Raw genomic sequence first — 15,723 nt, 5'->3', positions numbered from 1 at the left:
CTTGGGTAAAGTGATTAAAAAATTCCGAGTTATTTATGAGTGTAAAATTATGAGTGTTCATAGAGAAAAAAAAAACAGATCAAGGCCATGTTTTAATACACTGAGTGCTCGAAATGTTATTTCCTGCACTAGTGATGTGTCGATGGACTCATTCATCACTATCCCATGTACGCATAAACCAACCAACTGCCACCTAATCAGACACCTGCACCTCTCAGTTTCATTTCCACACATGTAGTAATGTCATGCAGGAAACACTTTGGGACTTTAAAGCAGCTAAAACTGTAGTTATAAACGTAACAAGACAGAGGAAACTCAGCAGAAACAGAATTAAATAATCAAAGAAGCTGCACTGCTGGGTCTCATGCACAGCATCTCTCTTACCAGGGAGATGCTTCATCCTATTTGCTATTAATCAGAATGTTCATTTTTATGAACCAACCCACCCAATCCATGGATTAATTGCAGTGCCCACAGTTGTAACTGTTGTCTGTGCATCACTAGTGTGCACACAAGATATGTGTTGTTACCATGTTTTTAGCTAATTTGTGGCCACAACATAAATGTATATACAGCAAAGCAACACGGCAGAGCAGCCTCTCCCAGAGCAGCAAGTACACCTGCTCAAAATATTATGCAAGGCAGGTTTTGCACACCCACATAATCTTTCCTGGAGATGCAGTGTCTGCCAAGTGCACAGGCTATACAGTGACAATAAACAACTGCATTTTATTCAAAACATCCAATGACATTTCAAGTGCTCAATGTAGTAAAAGAGAAGCACTGAATATGTATTTCTTTTTCTCTATGACCACTCCAGTACTCAGGGGAAGATAAAGAAAGAGTGAGGGCACACCTTTCATCTCTCTCTCCAGAGCATTGATCTTCTCTTTGAGTCCTCCCTGTGCCGTCCTCTCTGCATGTAAATGTCCAATCTGCTCCTGCAGCTCCACCCTCACCCGCGTCACCTCAGCCACTCTCTCCTGGTCCTTACCTGACAGCTCCTGCAACAACACACCACCCGTTCAACACCCAGTGACCTTACATGACCACAAACACCCATTTATTTCTTCTTCTGACACTTGATAGGCTGTCACAGGCTGAGCTTCACCAATGAGGTTTCATTTTTAAACCACTTTAAGTCACGGTTTAAGTTTAAACTATGTTGCACCAAACTATAAAACTTAGTTTGAAGTTAAGAAAAATTACATTTTAACCTCTCTTTTAATCTCAGTGTAGGTTTTACTCTAAACCTAGATTCTGTTGCACCAAAACTTTAAACTACAATTTAAACTTGATTTCAAACTTACACCTAAGGAGGTTAAATTCTGCAATTGAAAATTGAGGTCAATAATGACCAGTTTTCAACTGTAAAAAAACAACAGAAAAAAATAAGAAACACCTCCAGACTGCTTGTCTGGTGTAATCCAAGTCTGCTAAAGCCCTGACATGCCCTTCACTTGTGTGTGTACACACACACAGTTCAGACAGTGTGCACACACACACACACACACATGAACATGGCTCCAAGCTAAAGATCTACAGTGAAGATTCAGGCTAAAAACATGGTGAAAATGGAGTAAATGACGTCTTTCAAGTCAACCTGGCATGTTGGGGCTTTAGGAGACTTGGATTACACCAGATGACCAGTATGGAGGCATTAAGGTTTAATTTAATTTAAGATCAAATTAAGAACTAGGGCCTTAGCCTGGGGCTGAGAGACCTTTCACACTGGCCCAATCCAAAGTGGGCTAACCCCAACTTAAGCCTAGGGCTTGCTGGCCCTGCTCCAGAGCAGGGTTAGTCCTGAGTTTGCAGGGTAATCCCTGAAAATCAACTATACCCAGGGCTAAAAACTGCCTGTGTGAAACAGGGCTGAAAAAAGGAGTAGTCACACAACACTCTAAAATGTTCACATCAGTTGGTGCACCATGTAACCCAGACATGTAAACCCAGGGCTGGCAGAAGTGCAGTGTGAATCATAGACCGGTGCTTATTTTAACCCTAGCTTATCAACATGTGTGTGAAAAGAGGCCAAGTTAGTCCAAGGTTAGCTCTTAGCCCAGGGTTAAGAATAGCTCAGGGATAAGAATAGGCAGTCTGAAAAGCCCTAATTTATGTTGTTGGTTTTTTTGTGTTTTTTTTAATGTTTGTACACTGGTCACCATTCACTTCAACTGATTCTACAACACTGTTTTCCTGTGAAACTCCAGCAGAGTCTAAAGAACTAAGACTAAAAAAAATTAAACCTGACTTTCAATCAGCATGAGGGTGAGTAGATAATGACAGAATTTTCATTTCTGGGTGAACTAACCCTTTAAACAAGGAGAAATTAGAGCTTCTCTGCTGAGCCATCATGAGTATATTAAGCTAACATTTTAGCTTGCTAGCAAACAATGTAAAGTTAACATTTAATAACATAACATAACCTTTAATACAGAGCAGCTAATTCCCCACCAACAGCACACATGTTTTTGCTTTATCATTATTAACAGTGATTATTATGTTTGATAAACAAGCAGATCTATATCAATTAAACTCAGATAACCTAAACAGAGATTAATTTTTGCTTCATTTTGAACCTGGATTAACTAATTTTAAACCAAATTTTACTAAACTCTGATTAGAACTAATCTTAGATTAGATTAAACCTTGTTGGTGTGACCCAGTCATAGAGGTGTGGATTGGAGGGAGCTATTTTGGGTGTTCAGCATCTGTCTATAAATACAGTCCCATTCATTTTCTCATAGACAATGTTGGGTGACTGACACTTGTCTCTCTTCAAGTCTCGGATGGACACGAAGCATGAAATATCTGGTCCTTTGATAAAAAAAAAATCAAAGGTACAAGTCTGTGGAAATAATACAATAGAAATAATATGCAGTGACTTGCACATCATTCATGCAGCAACACCACTGAAAAACTGACACACAGGAGTGACATGTTGAATGATGAATGAATGATGATGCCTACACACAGTGACCCTGAGATGCTGGATGTGTAACAGGCAGCTGGGGGGTCCTGACCTGCTGGAGCTCGTCTATCCTGCGCCGCAGACCGTCCATCTCGATGCTCTGCTGGCTGTTCTTCACCTGCAGCTCAGAGATGGTCTGTTTCTGCTGGGAGGAGTGAAGCTGCACCTCCTGCAGGGAGGATCGCACCGCGCGGAGCTTCTCCTCCAACGACGACACGTGCTCCTGCTGCTCAGAGGAGACAGAGGTGATTGTACCTCATCTGTGCACCGTTTGGACAAAAGCCAGTGAATAAATGTGAATGTAGTAGAGATGCATGATATGGATGTTTTTCAGCCGATAACTGATAATGACCTGCCTCTCATGGCCAATACTGATAAGATTATACACAGCTGAGAGTAAGAAAGATTCAGATACGCTGAGCAAAGATGGATGATTTAATACTCCACAGCTCTGACTGAACTGACATCACCTAAAATCTACCTCCTCAGTCTGGCTTTTGATTAGGAATGGTTTATAGACAATAATCTTACTTATTTCTGTTTTATTTTATTATTTTTAATGATTTCACTTTATTTTATTCAACATCATCTGTTATTTTATTATTATCAGTATTGTTTTGTTGTTATTGGCTTTATTTGGCTTTATTATGTTTTTGTTTTGTCCTTACTCCATTTTAGGTTTTAGTTTGAATTGCATTAACCTGTATGAAAGGTGCTATACAATTAAAATGTGACTGATTGATTGATATTACAATATTATACATAATAAATAACAGTTTGGACTCTTAAAATGTTCATTTGTTTTTTTAGTAATGTTCTTTAAAAAACTTTACACATATACTATGGTGTTTCTAGAACATTTTGCCATAGAATTCAAATTAGTTGCTTTTACATCATCTGTTAAATAAGATATTATCAGCTATAATCCATTATTGGAATAATACATAATATACTTTATTTCATTACTGAACGATTATTTATTGGCCCTGATATTTATCATGCATCCCTGGTGGCTAACGTAGTCACATCATACTAAGTGATCAGAGGGAGATTTTTTAACTCACCTCCTCCAGACGCACTTGAGCTCGCACTCGTCCCAGTTCCTCCTCTGCCTGCGCTCTCTCTGTCACACACGCTGCTTTAGCTTTACTCAGCTCCTACAACACACAGACATTAAAACACATCACATGACATTAGTTTAAGAGCGCAGGCAGACTGTAGAGTTCAGCAGAACTTCTCACACTGTGCAGAAGGTGTCCCTGAAGATCCACACCGAGCCCCGCCCTCCTTAGTTACTGTTCCTACGTCTGTCAAGCATTCAGTTCTCTCACTGCACATATGCAGTTTACAGTGATGTTCTAGTTGATGACTGTAAATTTTGTTTGGCTAAAATGATGACTCGCAATATTTTTTTATTCAGTGTAGCAAGAAATTTAATATGACAATATTGCAATAAAAATACCGTAACACAGTATTACAATGTTTTTGGGTTTTCTTTGCATAAAGTTACTGACTGCTTTTTTTTTGCAGTTGCACATAATTCAAACATTTATGTCAAAGACAATTCATGCAAATTATTTACACATGCTTCCATCATGGCTGCAGGGTTGGGAGGGTTACTATAAAAATGTATTCTGATACAGTTACTACCTGTTAAAATATATAATCAGTAACCTAATCTAAGTACCAAGTTATTCAAGTAATGACACTTAATTACTTTAGTTACTTTCGGATTGCCGTAAACAAGCAAATTCATTCCAGTCTGAAGTTTTTACAGGCCCAAAATATGTTTCAGTACTCATAGTACTGACAATATGGACAGATTAGCCAGGTAACTGGATTTCTGTGTAGCTAACATTAGCGGCTGGTCTGACCTGTAAATGTTTCTGTCAATTAAATGTTGAGTTCTTGGATGATAACAACATTTTCACAGCTGAAAGCAGAACTGACACTGTACTGTGATGTTGTTCCTCTCTTCTGATTTGAAGACAAAATAATTTCTATCCAGTTACACACTTAAAATTTCAAATCACAAAGCAATACAAAACAATAAAACAAAATATTAAAAAAACAATAAAACATCAATACATGAACACCCAGCATCAATAGCAGCACATCAGTCAATAATTCCTGATAAAAGACATGTTAAAACCTGTATAAAACATTCACATCCCTCACTGTCAAAACACATGTAACAAATCTTTGAAGGTGTCCATGGAGACATTCATCGAATAATGGAACACAATTACCTTTTTTTTGTATTCTGATAATGTAATCCTGTAACTTGCAATCTGTTACTCCCCGAGCCTGCATGGCTTCTACTTTTATTTTATTTAATTAAAGAATGAAAGCAGAAGCGCTTTAAGTCAAAAGGGAAAATAATTTTATACGAAACAGACACATCAACAACATACACATCTGATTTAATATTTAATAAGGGACATTTTTTCAAGTTGTCAATATGATATTTTTATCATCACATCCCAAGTAGGTAGCTAATGTAAGCTAATGCTAATGCTTAAGCTAGTTGAGTCAGATAACTTTTCAGTGTTTCCATTTGACAGGCTCTTAAATATATAAGGTTATTTACTGGCTGTGTACATGAATAAACCAATTTAAAATGCAGTGGTATCAAACACAAGTTTAGCTGGTGGTAATGTTACTACAGGAAGTAAAATAGTTAGCAGACATGCTAATGTTTGCAGCTTATAGACATGCACGATATTGGATTTTTGCCAGTATCTGATGTGCCAATATTTTCCAACTCATTTTGGCTGATTGCTGATGCTGATGATATGTGCATACAATTTTTAGACCCAGTCTCTCCATCAAGCATCAAGTCTCTCCTGTGGTGAATGAAATACAGGGTGTCCACAAAGTCTCTTTACAATTTTAAACATTTATTACAAAAGCAGTTGATGAGATATGTTAATCATATCTGTTCTATGTACTCAGTGGTTATCAGAGTTTTTAATCACATTGCATTTGTGTATTTCAGGTAGCCTGTTGATGAAAAAGGTTCAGTTAAATAAATCCCTAAAAATGGCTACTCCTCAAGAAAAGGCACAATGTGTATCGTGGTTTATTGAAACTAAATCGGATATGCAGACTCAGCGAAACTACAGGATCAAGTATGGACAACTGTCTGGCAGCAGTACGGATGGACATCGTAGGAGAACGATCAAAGGCTTGTCTTACATGATCAATGTTTTCCTCAGATGTTCTTGGTTGTCCATTCCTTCCTTTATCCAACACTGTCCCTGTCTCAAGAAATTTATTGTGCCATGCATGAATTGACGGACGTGACGGTGGATGTCTTCCATACTCAATCCTGTTTGTGATTAAAAACTCTGGTAACCACAGAGTACATAGAACAGATCTGATTAACATATCTGATCAATTGCTTTTGTAATAGATTTTTTAAATTGTAAAGAGACTTTGTGGACAGCCTGTATTATTCTGCCTACTGTTATCAGGATGGCCCACAGGCGAATGCAGACAGAAAATACAGTGCTTCTCAAAATGGACACATTCACTGAAAAAATGAGAAAACTGACTTAAAAAAAAAAATTCACATCACAGACATACTTGAGACCTGTGCGAGTAATTCAAGTATCATCTTATCATCCTGTAATATTGTCAGAAATGTTCATTTTGGGCAGAAACAGGTCTTTCATTTTAAGTCTTTATCTGCTGATACAGATGACCGCATCCCTACCAGCTCACGTTACAGTGCATAAAAACAGAGTTTAATCCATTGTTCATGTTTTCCCTTGTGTTTTAGATTTTTGAAAGACTACAAAAAGAGAGTATGGCTCTTCTTACAGCCCCATGCACACCGCTTTAACACGGAGAGAGATGCAAATGTTGAAGGTCTGCGGTGCCTAGTTACAGTTATGAGCTAAGCCATGATTGGACAGTTGCTGTTCCCAAGAGTGGTTTTGCAAGGGTTTAATCAATTTAACTGCAATTTCATTCTGTAGAAATGACCCCATAATACAGGCCTATTGTGTTGGATGACAGTGCAGTGTTAAGATATTCATCTTTATGTGACTGCCACACCATCTGTGCCTGTCCACCTACACTGCAGACAGTTTTTTAAATGAGCTCTCCAGCATGCCTTCACCCGCAGCTTCAGCTCAAAGGTGGGAAATTCCCAGCTTGAGAGGAGCCAACTTGTGGACTTGTGGATTTGAATAACTGCACTGTTTGGAAAGTTGCAGTTAGGGAATCTCCCCCCTCCAGTAAATACAGATACTATTCAAGTCTGCGGCTTTAAACTGTTTGTAGTGGATGCTTATAAAAGTAGAATTATGCAACATGGATTATGTGAGACAGAGTGCTGATTGCAGTGTCTTTGTTGATGTGTGCAGCAGATTACAAGTTCCTGACTGTTGCTTTCACTATTAATAATGACTAACGGCATCATAAACAGGAGAAAGATCAATCATGGTGTGCCTTTGTTATATCTCTGTGGCTGCTGGAGTTACATTTCTGAGGAAACAAACATCAGTTACAGCAGCTACTGAGGCTGTGCACAGGCTCTGCTGCTGCACCAGCAGGCACAGGAGGGTTATTTTAAAAATGTATTTTCATACACTTACTGATTACCTGTTAAAAAATGTAGTCAGTAACCTAATCCAACTATGACAATTTTAAAGTAATGTAACTTGATTACTTTCTTTTACTTTTGGAGTACTTACCTCAATATGAAATATGTTCAGATTGTTGAGCCTAACGTAATGTTTTATGTTTGTTAAGTGAAATTGTATAAAAATGCACAATTAGATAATGTGCATTCAAATTAGGACAGAAACTAACAATTATTTTCATTATCAAATAAACTGTTTATTATTTTCTTGATTAATCGATTAGTTGTTTGGGCCATAAAATGTCAGAAAATGGTGATGGTAATGGTAATGGTTCACATTTAAGAAGCTGAAATCAAAACTCTAATTCAAATGTTCTTTGTTAAGTATGCTATTCACACTTCACATTCAAACTTCAAATAAACTGCCACAAACTTATTCTGGGGCCTGTGTTTTTACCCACACACACCCCGCTCACCAACATCAACACCTACAGTTCCAAAATATTTATTTACTGTGTCCGTCTGTTTTACACACAGGTAGTTTGGCTCAAGTTTAATTACCATTCAAACTTAAAACCATAGCAACGTTTAAGAGCACAGCTGTCAAAGCTCACACCACTTGCTAACCTGAGATGATGTGAATGAGTGAGTGAGAGAACAGCTGATTGGTTCACTTTTCCTAAATGAGGATGTCCTAACCTGCTCTGTGTGTCAGCCAACAGGCTGAGCAATGTGTCGCCTGCTTGAAATATCTCTCACCCCAGCTCTGTTTTGGCAAGGTTTCACAAACCATCATAATATTTTATCTGGTTAAAATGGATGTGACATCCTTGAACTTTGTGTTTCTTCTCATCAAAGCAATCAAAAGGAGGATGAAACCTTTTATAGGAATATCCTCAAAAAAGGTCAGGGTTTGGAAGAAACAAAGAGACCTTTTGGGAGTTACAAGTAAGTAAACTGTCCTCCAACTATATAGAAACAAAACTGGCTTAAGGAAATTATTTTAATTATGAATAAATAACTCAGACATCCAATTTACTTTCTGGGGAGCAGGGAGGAGTCACACCGTTGTGACATCACTCATATTACATGTGGACAGTTATTTGCTCGTGTTGCTTCTAGTTAAGAAGTCATGTCACTCGTTACCAACTGTGGCAAGCCAGCTGAGTCTGGCTGTAAAAGGGACTAGAATAATTTGTTGTCATGGCAACGGTAAACCCTTGCTTTACAACTTTTGATTTTGAGTGCAAAACTTTCACCAAAAATCTGTGAATGCTTTTATTTCATATTGTTGCCAAAAGACCATGGTATCAGAAGGATAATCATCGGGTGGTTTTTCGCCTCCACATTGTGCCTTCAAACTGTTTAACACACGCCTACTCTTATTTAGTATAATTTCACATATTTAATATTTCAGTAGCAGTTATAGTAATATTGACAGGTTGGTTAGCTAACTGGATTTCATGGAAGTGTGAAATGTTGTAATGTGTGTGCTCTGCATGGTAGTACATCATTTTTCATTTTAAAATGTATTTTAAAACTGTAACCCTGCTAATGATCCCCATTTTCACTAAATATTACTGAAATCTTATTACATCTTATTTTGTTGTATCTGTAATGGAATATAGTTACCTTTATATTTGTATCCTGATTACACAATCCTGTTACATGTAATCCGTTACTCCACAAGCCTGTGCACCATAACTATTAGATGCAAGATTTAGGCTAATAAATAAGTTTGTTCTCTATTATGGGCAGCTACTTTGCTGACTAAATGTTACATCGATTGTAAAAAAAATATATCTATAAAATAAAAGCACCACACACAATGTGAACAACATGTTTCACCTGCGGCTTCTTCAGGTTCACTCAACACAGTTACATGAGCTCCCACAGGTTTGTTTTTCAGTGCTCAATAGGTTTAAAAGAAATCTGTTTTTCACACAGCAGTAGGACCCGTAGTCTATTATTTAAGATTTTTAGCACTTCCTATTCAGTTGGTTGTATAATGGTATAAGTTAAAATTATATATAAAATGGTGTAATTCTTGTAACTCTTTAATAATCATGCTATGGTTTTTTATAAATGTAATTCTGTGTAACATTGTCATCCTTTTTATATGAATGCTTTTTTTTTTTTTAATGCTGAAGGACTGAAAAAAAAAACCGAAGTGAAATGAGTGTGATATTTAGTCACATGATCTGTGTATATTTCTCACACCTGTGGGAGTTCATGTCATTGTGTTGAGTGAGCCTGAAGGAGCCACGGGTGACACAGGTGTTGATTTCTCCTAACAGTAAAGTCAGTTCAGTTGCTGTGATTTTTATTGATATTTTTTACTTTAGATGTTCCTGTGACCGACCAGCACTTGATCCCTCACAGCCTTCCTGTTATGCTGGTTGTGTTTTGATCTTTGATACACAGACACAGTAAACTCTGACCTCTTCCAGTTGTATCCGCTGACCCTCCAGTTTGAAGATGCGTTCTTGCAGAGCTCTCTCGCTCTCCTCTAGGTGTCGATTCACGTGCTCCACCTGGGCAAAAATTTAAACTTTTAGTATTTTATCTTTTTCTATCTAGTCCAAATCGATTAGAATACTGAGCTTTTGTAAACCACTGTGTACAGTGAAACAATAACTTAGGCTGCAAAACTGATCAACATTATTGCAATTATCACAATCTCAATATAGCCAAGAGCAAAATCCAAATCACAGAACCAAACTACTTTTTTAAATAATGTATAAGAAAACAGCATTATAATGAGGTACTGTTGTGCTGCAGAGATATCTGGGCCTAAAAATCGTCAGACCTCAACAAATATCACATTATCATGATTTTAATTGGGTTTATTTTCGGTAAAAATGAAAGTTGTGATGCAAAAATGACCATTCCCACAATTCATATCACGTATTACAATTTCAGTCAAAATAACTGCAATATGAGTTTGCTGCCTTATCATGCACCCCTAAAATGAACTGTCCAACAGACAAAATGAGTTTCCTTTTCTCCTGTTTCAAACTAAAAGTGAGCAAACCTGAAATGTTGATTCCATTACACGGAAAAACTGTACACAAAGGTATGGATTTACAGTAAGTTCAAGAAGTGAGTGTAAACTGTGATGGACGTTATCTCCATATTCCCACATCTCAGTTATTAATTTAAAGGGTACAGTGGAATCAGGGGAATTCCGGAGTGCTTGGAAAGCTGATTGGCCTGGAGTATCAGGTCAGTGTTTAAGTGCTACATCAAACATGGGGCAGCTTAAGCCCATCAGAACGGTAAACCGTCAGCCCACCTGCCTACTTTTTATCTGGTATGATCTCTGTCTGTTATTTCGAGCGATTTCTCCCACGCACGAGACAACGTTCAGTTAACGCATGGATTACATGTGGCCGAGAGGTGTGGAGTAAAAGCAGACAGCACAGGAGAAAAGCATGCTAGCAGTGTCCTTGTTGCCGCACGTCATCATATCACAACTACATTTCTCGAGTTGATTCTATGTTTCTATGTCTATGTAGTGCCCTTAAAACTCGATCATACTCTATAGGAAATCAACTAATGATCTGGAAAATAAAGACCTACATGTGTTATGGAAGTGTATCTGACAAACTCCTCAAACTGAAGACAGTTGGATTGACCTGGACTGATGCCTGATTCCTAGCCTAATTATTATCCCAGTGTGCAACTGGGTGAGTACAATAATACACATGGAGCTACCAAATGATGGACAAAACTAGGGCTGCAACTGATTATTTTCATTGTCAACTGATCTGTTGATTATTTTCTCCATTAATCAATTAAGTAATCCTGTCACTATTTTGTCAGTTGAAAAATAAATCCAAACATGTTCAGGCCTATTTTTCTGTAACAATTATTATCAATTATCAATCAGATCTGTTATAAATTAGTTGTTTAATCTATAAAATGGAGAAAAATGTTGATCAGTGTTTCTCAAAGCTCAATATGACGTCCTCAAATCTCTTTTGTCCACAACCCAAAGGTTTTCAATTTACTGTCAGAGCAGAGTAAAGAAAGCAGAAAATATTCACATTTAAGAAACTGAAATCAGAGAATTTGGATTTTTTTTTTCATAAAAAATGACTCCAATTAATTGATTATCAAAATAGTTGGTATCATCATCAATTAATTGTTGCAGCTATTCAAAACTACAAAAACAAAACTAAAGTTGTGATAAACTGAAGTTGTCCTTATATGTACATACATATATAACATATACATATAAATGAGAAAGTTGGTGACAGCACCTCCTTCTGGCGGAGACTGTCCATGTCCTCCAGAGCTTGCTTGGACCTTCGCTTCTCTATCTCCAGACGTTCTGTCAGAGGGGGACATACAGGACATCTCTGCTGGGTTACACATGAAGAAATCATATGTGTTGTAAAGAATGTGTGTTTTCTGTGAGTGTGTGTTACCTTCTGCCTGTGCCAGTCGCAGCTTCAGCTCTGCTGTGCTGTTGGTCAGCTCCTGCTTCAGCTCAAAGATCTGCTGCTGCTGACACTTACACCTGCGCTCCATCTCCTCCACCTGACCAGAGATGGCAAAAGTTTACACATTCTGTACTCAAGTACAAGTACAGATACTTTTGTAATAAAGTACAAGTACTAATTGAACTTGTTTACTGCAGTAAAAGTGAAAAAGTGCAGACTCTGAAATGTACTCAAAGTATAAAAGTAAAAACTTTCCCTCTACGAGATGTTTCTGGGCAAAGCTAGTTAGCTTTTGTTCTTCTCTGTCCATTTTGTCTTGTTTCACCTTTTTTGTCATTATGTCTTTTACATCTTTTTCATCTTCTTACATCTTTTACATTGTTTTTTGTCTTGTTTCATCTTTTTTGTCATTATGTCTTTTACATCTTTTTAATCTTCTTACATCTTTAACATTGTTTTTTGTCTTGTTACATCTTTCACATCATTTTGGACATGCTACATTTTTTATGTGGTTAGTCTCGCTTCATCTTTTTGGTGTCATTACAATTTTTTTGTCTTGTTACATTTTACACATTGTTTTGTTGTCTTTTTTTTTTTTTTGTCTTGATACATCTTTTACGTAACCTTCATCTTGTTAAGTCTTTAAAGTGTTTTGTCTTGTCATGTCTTTTTCATTTTGTAATGTCTCTTTCGTCTTGTCACATCTGTTGCATGGTTTTCCACTTACGTTGTTTTCGTTGTTATAGCTTTTGCATTATTTTTTGTCCTCTACATTGTTTTTTGTCTTGTTATTGGTGTCGTTACTTCTTTTTCTTTGTGTTTTATGTCATTTTCATCTTGTTATGCATGATATGCACTGATGGATACACCAAGAAATCATCTTTTCTATTCGTTACTGTCTTATCCACTTAGGTTGAAATCAGTCTTGATGGAAGGCAGCACACAATGATGCAAAATAAAAATAATCAATAATTCCCCTCAAATGCATTAAAACTAAAATAAAAAACCCTGTAGTGAAAATTGAAGGAGTAGAAAGTACAGATATTTGTGTTCAAATGTAGGGAGTACATTAAAAATAGAGAGTAAAAGTACATAAAAAGTTGTCAGAAAAATAAATACTCAAGTTAAGTATAGATGATGAAAAATCTACTTAAGTACAGTAACCAAGTATTTGTACTTAGTTCTTTCCCACCTCTGCATCTGTGCTCATAACCGTGGCCCGTGTGTGTGCTGCTGAACACTGGAACAGTGTTGTGACAGACTTACTTTGCTCCTGAGTTGGACGTTGGTTTCTGTCAGGTTCTGGATCTCTCTGAGGAGTTTGCCCTCTCTGAGTGCACCATCCTGCAAGATGCAAACACATGAGGTACATTCATTACTGACAGCAATGTCTCAACAAGCAGAAATGATTCTGATTTTTCTTTTTCTCAGCTTGTCATAATGTGTTATTTGTTCAGCAGGATTTGAGCAGACTGAACATTGATTTGATTTTTTTCTTGATGCTTTTGCCATGTTAGGATGTATGTTGTTAAAGAGATGTTCGTCCTGGTATGCAAGGCCACGCCTCCTTCTGGGGGAAAGATCACTGTTTTACATAACGAGAGAAACAAGGAAATGCTGAAAAGCTGCTGTGCAGTAGGTTGTAAAACAAATGAATATACAAATCTATCATCATCACTGGTGCCCCATCCTTCCTGGAAAGGAAAGGGATCCTAAAAAGAGAGCAGTTAGAATGTCTGAGCCTCCAAAAGATGGTAACTCATTATTTTGACAGCAGTGTTCGTTCCTTTTTGATGACAATAAATATCAATTGGTTTATTTATGTTGAATAAGAAACTAGAAACAACTGTAACAATATCCACGGCTTTCACACTGGTATTTGAGGTACATAATATACATGAATACACACACTGTGTGATAAACAGCTAAATGAGGAATAAGGAAGGCTAACTAATCTCTCAGTCTAGCTTGGATCAACAGATGTCTATTAACTAGGTTTTATTATTTATAGACCACACTTAGCCTACTATACCTGGTAACTTAGCATTAGCCATAGCAGTCCACTGTTGACTCATTGATCCACTTGGACAGGAATAGACTGAAGGATCATGATGGCTGACTGATCAACCTTAATTTATCAACATCTTGTGAATGTTGCGGTTCAGGCAAGGTCACAAAATAATTGTTAAACATGTCTATTAAAGACAGGTTTGCTTAACCTAACATGAATTCATACAAACATGTACATTTACATTGTTGTCTATGGGATCTTCTGTTTCTTATCTCCCAAAAGGGTCATGACATTTTGGTGAAGCACCTGTATGTGTCAGTCTGATGTTCAGTATACTGCCCAGGTCCATGTGTGAAGTGAATAACTAACAGAAAAAAGTAAACTGAATATATTAAAGGATACAATATTTTGTGAAATAATGGACTCATAACTATGAAGTGCTGTTGAACCATTCACAGAATCTCACTAGTACCATTTACAGGCTCTTATTTGTTCCAAACATACCACCTACAAACAGGGGTGGAAGTAATTAATTACAATTGTAAACTTTGTACTTTTATGAGTAGATTTTCAAGTCTGTACTTTTACTTGTACTTAAGTATTCATTATGCCATGTAATCTACTTAGTCACTAGTCATAGTTGAGTACTGAGTACAATTTGAATTCATATCCAGACCTTTTATCTGCATTTTTGTAGCCATTAAAGTGATCTGATGAAAACCAGGACATATGGACAAAAAACAAAACAAAACAAAAAATATATTTAATGACTGATCTTTAACTGATTTTTAATTAAGAATTTAAACAGTTACAAATGTATTCATGGATATTTAATCAATAGTTGTGGCAGTAACTGCACCTCGTCTAGCTTTGTTTTGTCTGCTGGAGACATTTGCTGAATAAGGAAATAAAAACTTGAAATGAGAGAAAAAAAAGACAAAAAAAAAGTCAAAAAAAAAAAAAACAAAAAAAAAAAAAACAGCCAATCAAAATGAGGGGAAAAAACACTTGTTTTGTATCAAATCAATTATTAATGACTAATTAATTGTTAGTGTTTTAACTATTGGTAAAGCAAAACACAGAAAATTTAAAGCCCTAGTCTGGAGAGGTGATGGTGACATTGGTTAAAAGTAACTAGTAGTTTTTTGATAAATACTTTGTACTTTTACTTAACTTTATTTTAGCAATGTAGTAGTACTTGTACTTGAGTACAGATTTTTTAGTACTCTTTCCACCACTGCTTACAAATCACATGACAGAAGAGTGACAACTCTAGGAAACTATTAATAACGAGCACAGCTACAACACTTAATTATTGTGCAATATTACCTTCAATATCTCTTCAATATTACTGTTCACTTTTCATTGTTATTATCATGTAGAATATTAGGTCTGATATGATATGCAATATTGCAGTCACTATCAGGTGCAATACTACTTTCTATTATTTTTCAATATTGCTTTCAATGTCATTTTCAATACCATGTTTCTATTTTTGTTTGTTTTAGCTTAATTTTTAATTTATGTTAGTTCTGTTGTTATTCTATTAGGTAGTGTTGTTGTGCAACCTTTCACACTTGATTTTATATTTCACTCTATATGTAATATTCTATTGTTTTTGTATCATTTTTTTTCTCGGTTACTGTAGTTTTGGAAAATAAACAATCTCTGGCACAAGAATTTCCTTTGGGATTAATAA

The 15,723-nt window shown here is 36.5% G+C and overlaps 1 protein-coding gene across 1 annotated transcript in view; it reads right to left on the bottom strand.

The window, feature by feature from the left end:
• lrrc45 (leucine rich repeat containing 45) overlaps nt 1–15,723 on the bottom strand; it is a 33,208-nt gene that overhangs the window by 2,347 nt on the left and 15,138 nt on the right. Inside the window, exons 11-17 of the mRNA XM_084741239.1 lie at nt 13,280–13,357; nt 11,999–12,110; nt 11,831–11,901; nt 10,007–10,099; nt 4,039–4,131; nt 3,027–3,200; nt 857–1,004 (exon numbers count right to left, since the gene is read on the bottom strand). Of these exons, the coding sequence (XP_084597365.1) occupies nt 857–1,004; nt 3,027–3,200; nt 4,039–4,131; nt 10,007–10,099; nt 11,831–11,901; nt 11,999–12,110; nt 13,280–13,357 (769 nt within the window). The remainder of the gene's footprint in view (nt 1–856; nt 1,005–3,026; nt 3,201–4,038; nt 4,132–10,006; nt 10,100–11,830; nt 11,902–11,998; nt 12,111–13,279; nt 13,358–15,723) is intronic.

Source organism: Lutjanus erythropterus, chromosome 17 (assembly GCF_056507025.1).
Source record: "Lutjanus erythropterus isolate fLutEry1 chromosome 17, fLutEry1.hap2, whole genome shotgun sequence".
Taxonomy (NCBI): domain Eukaryota; kingdom Metazoa; phylum Chordata; class Actinopteri; order Lutjaniformes; family Lutjanidae; genus Lutjanus; species Lutjanus erythropterus.
This window is presented reverse-complemented; position numbering and strand designations above follow the sequence as displayed.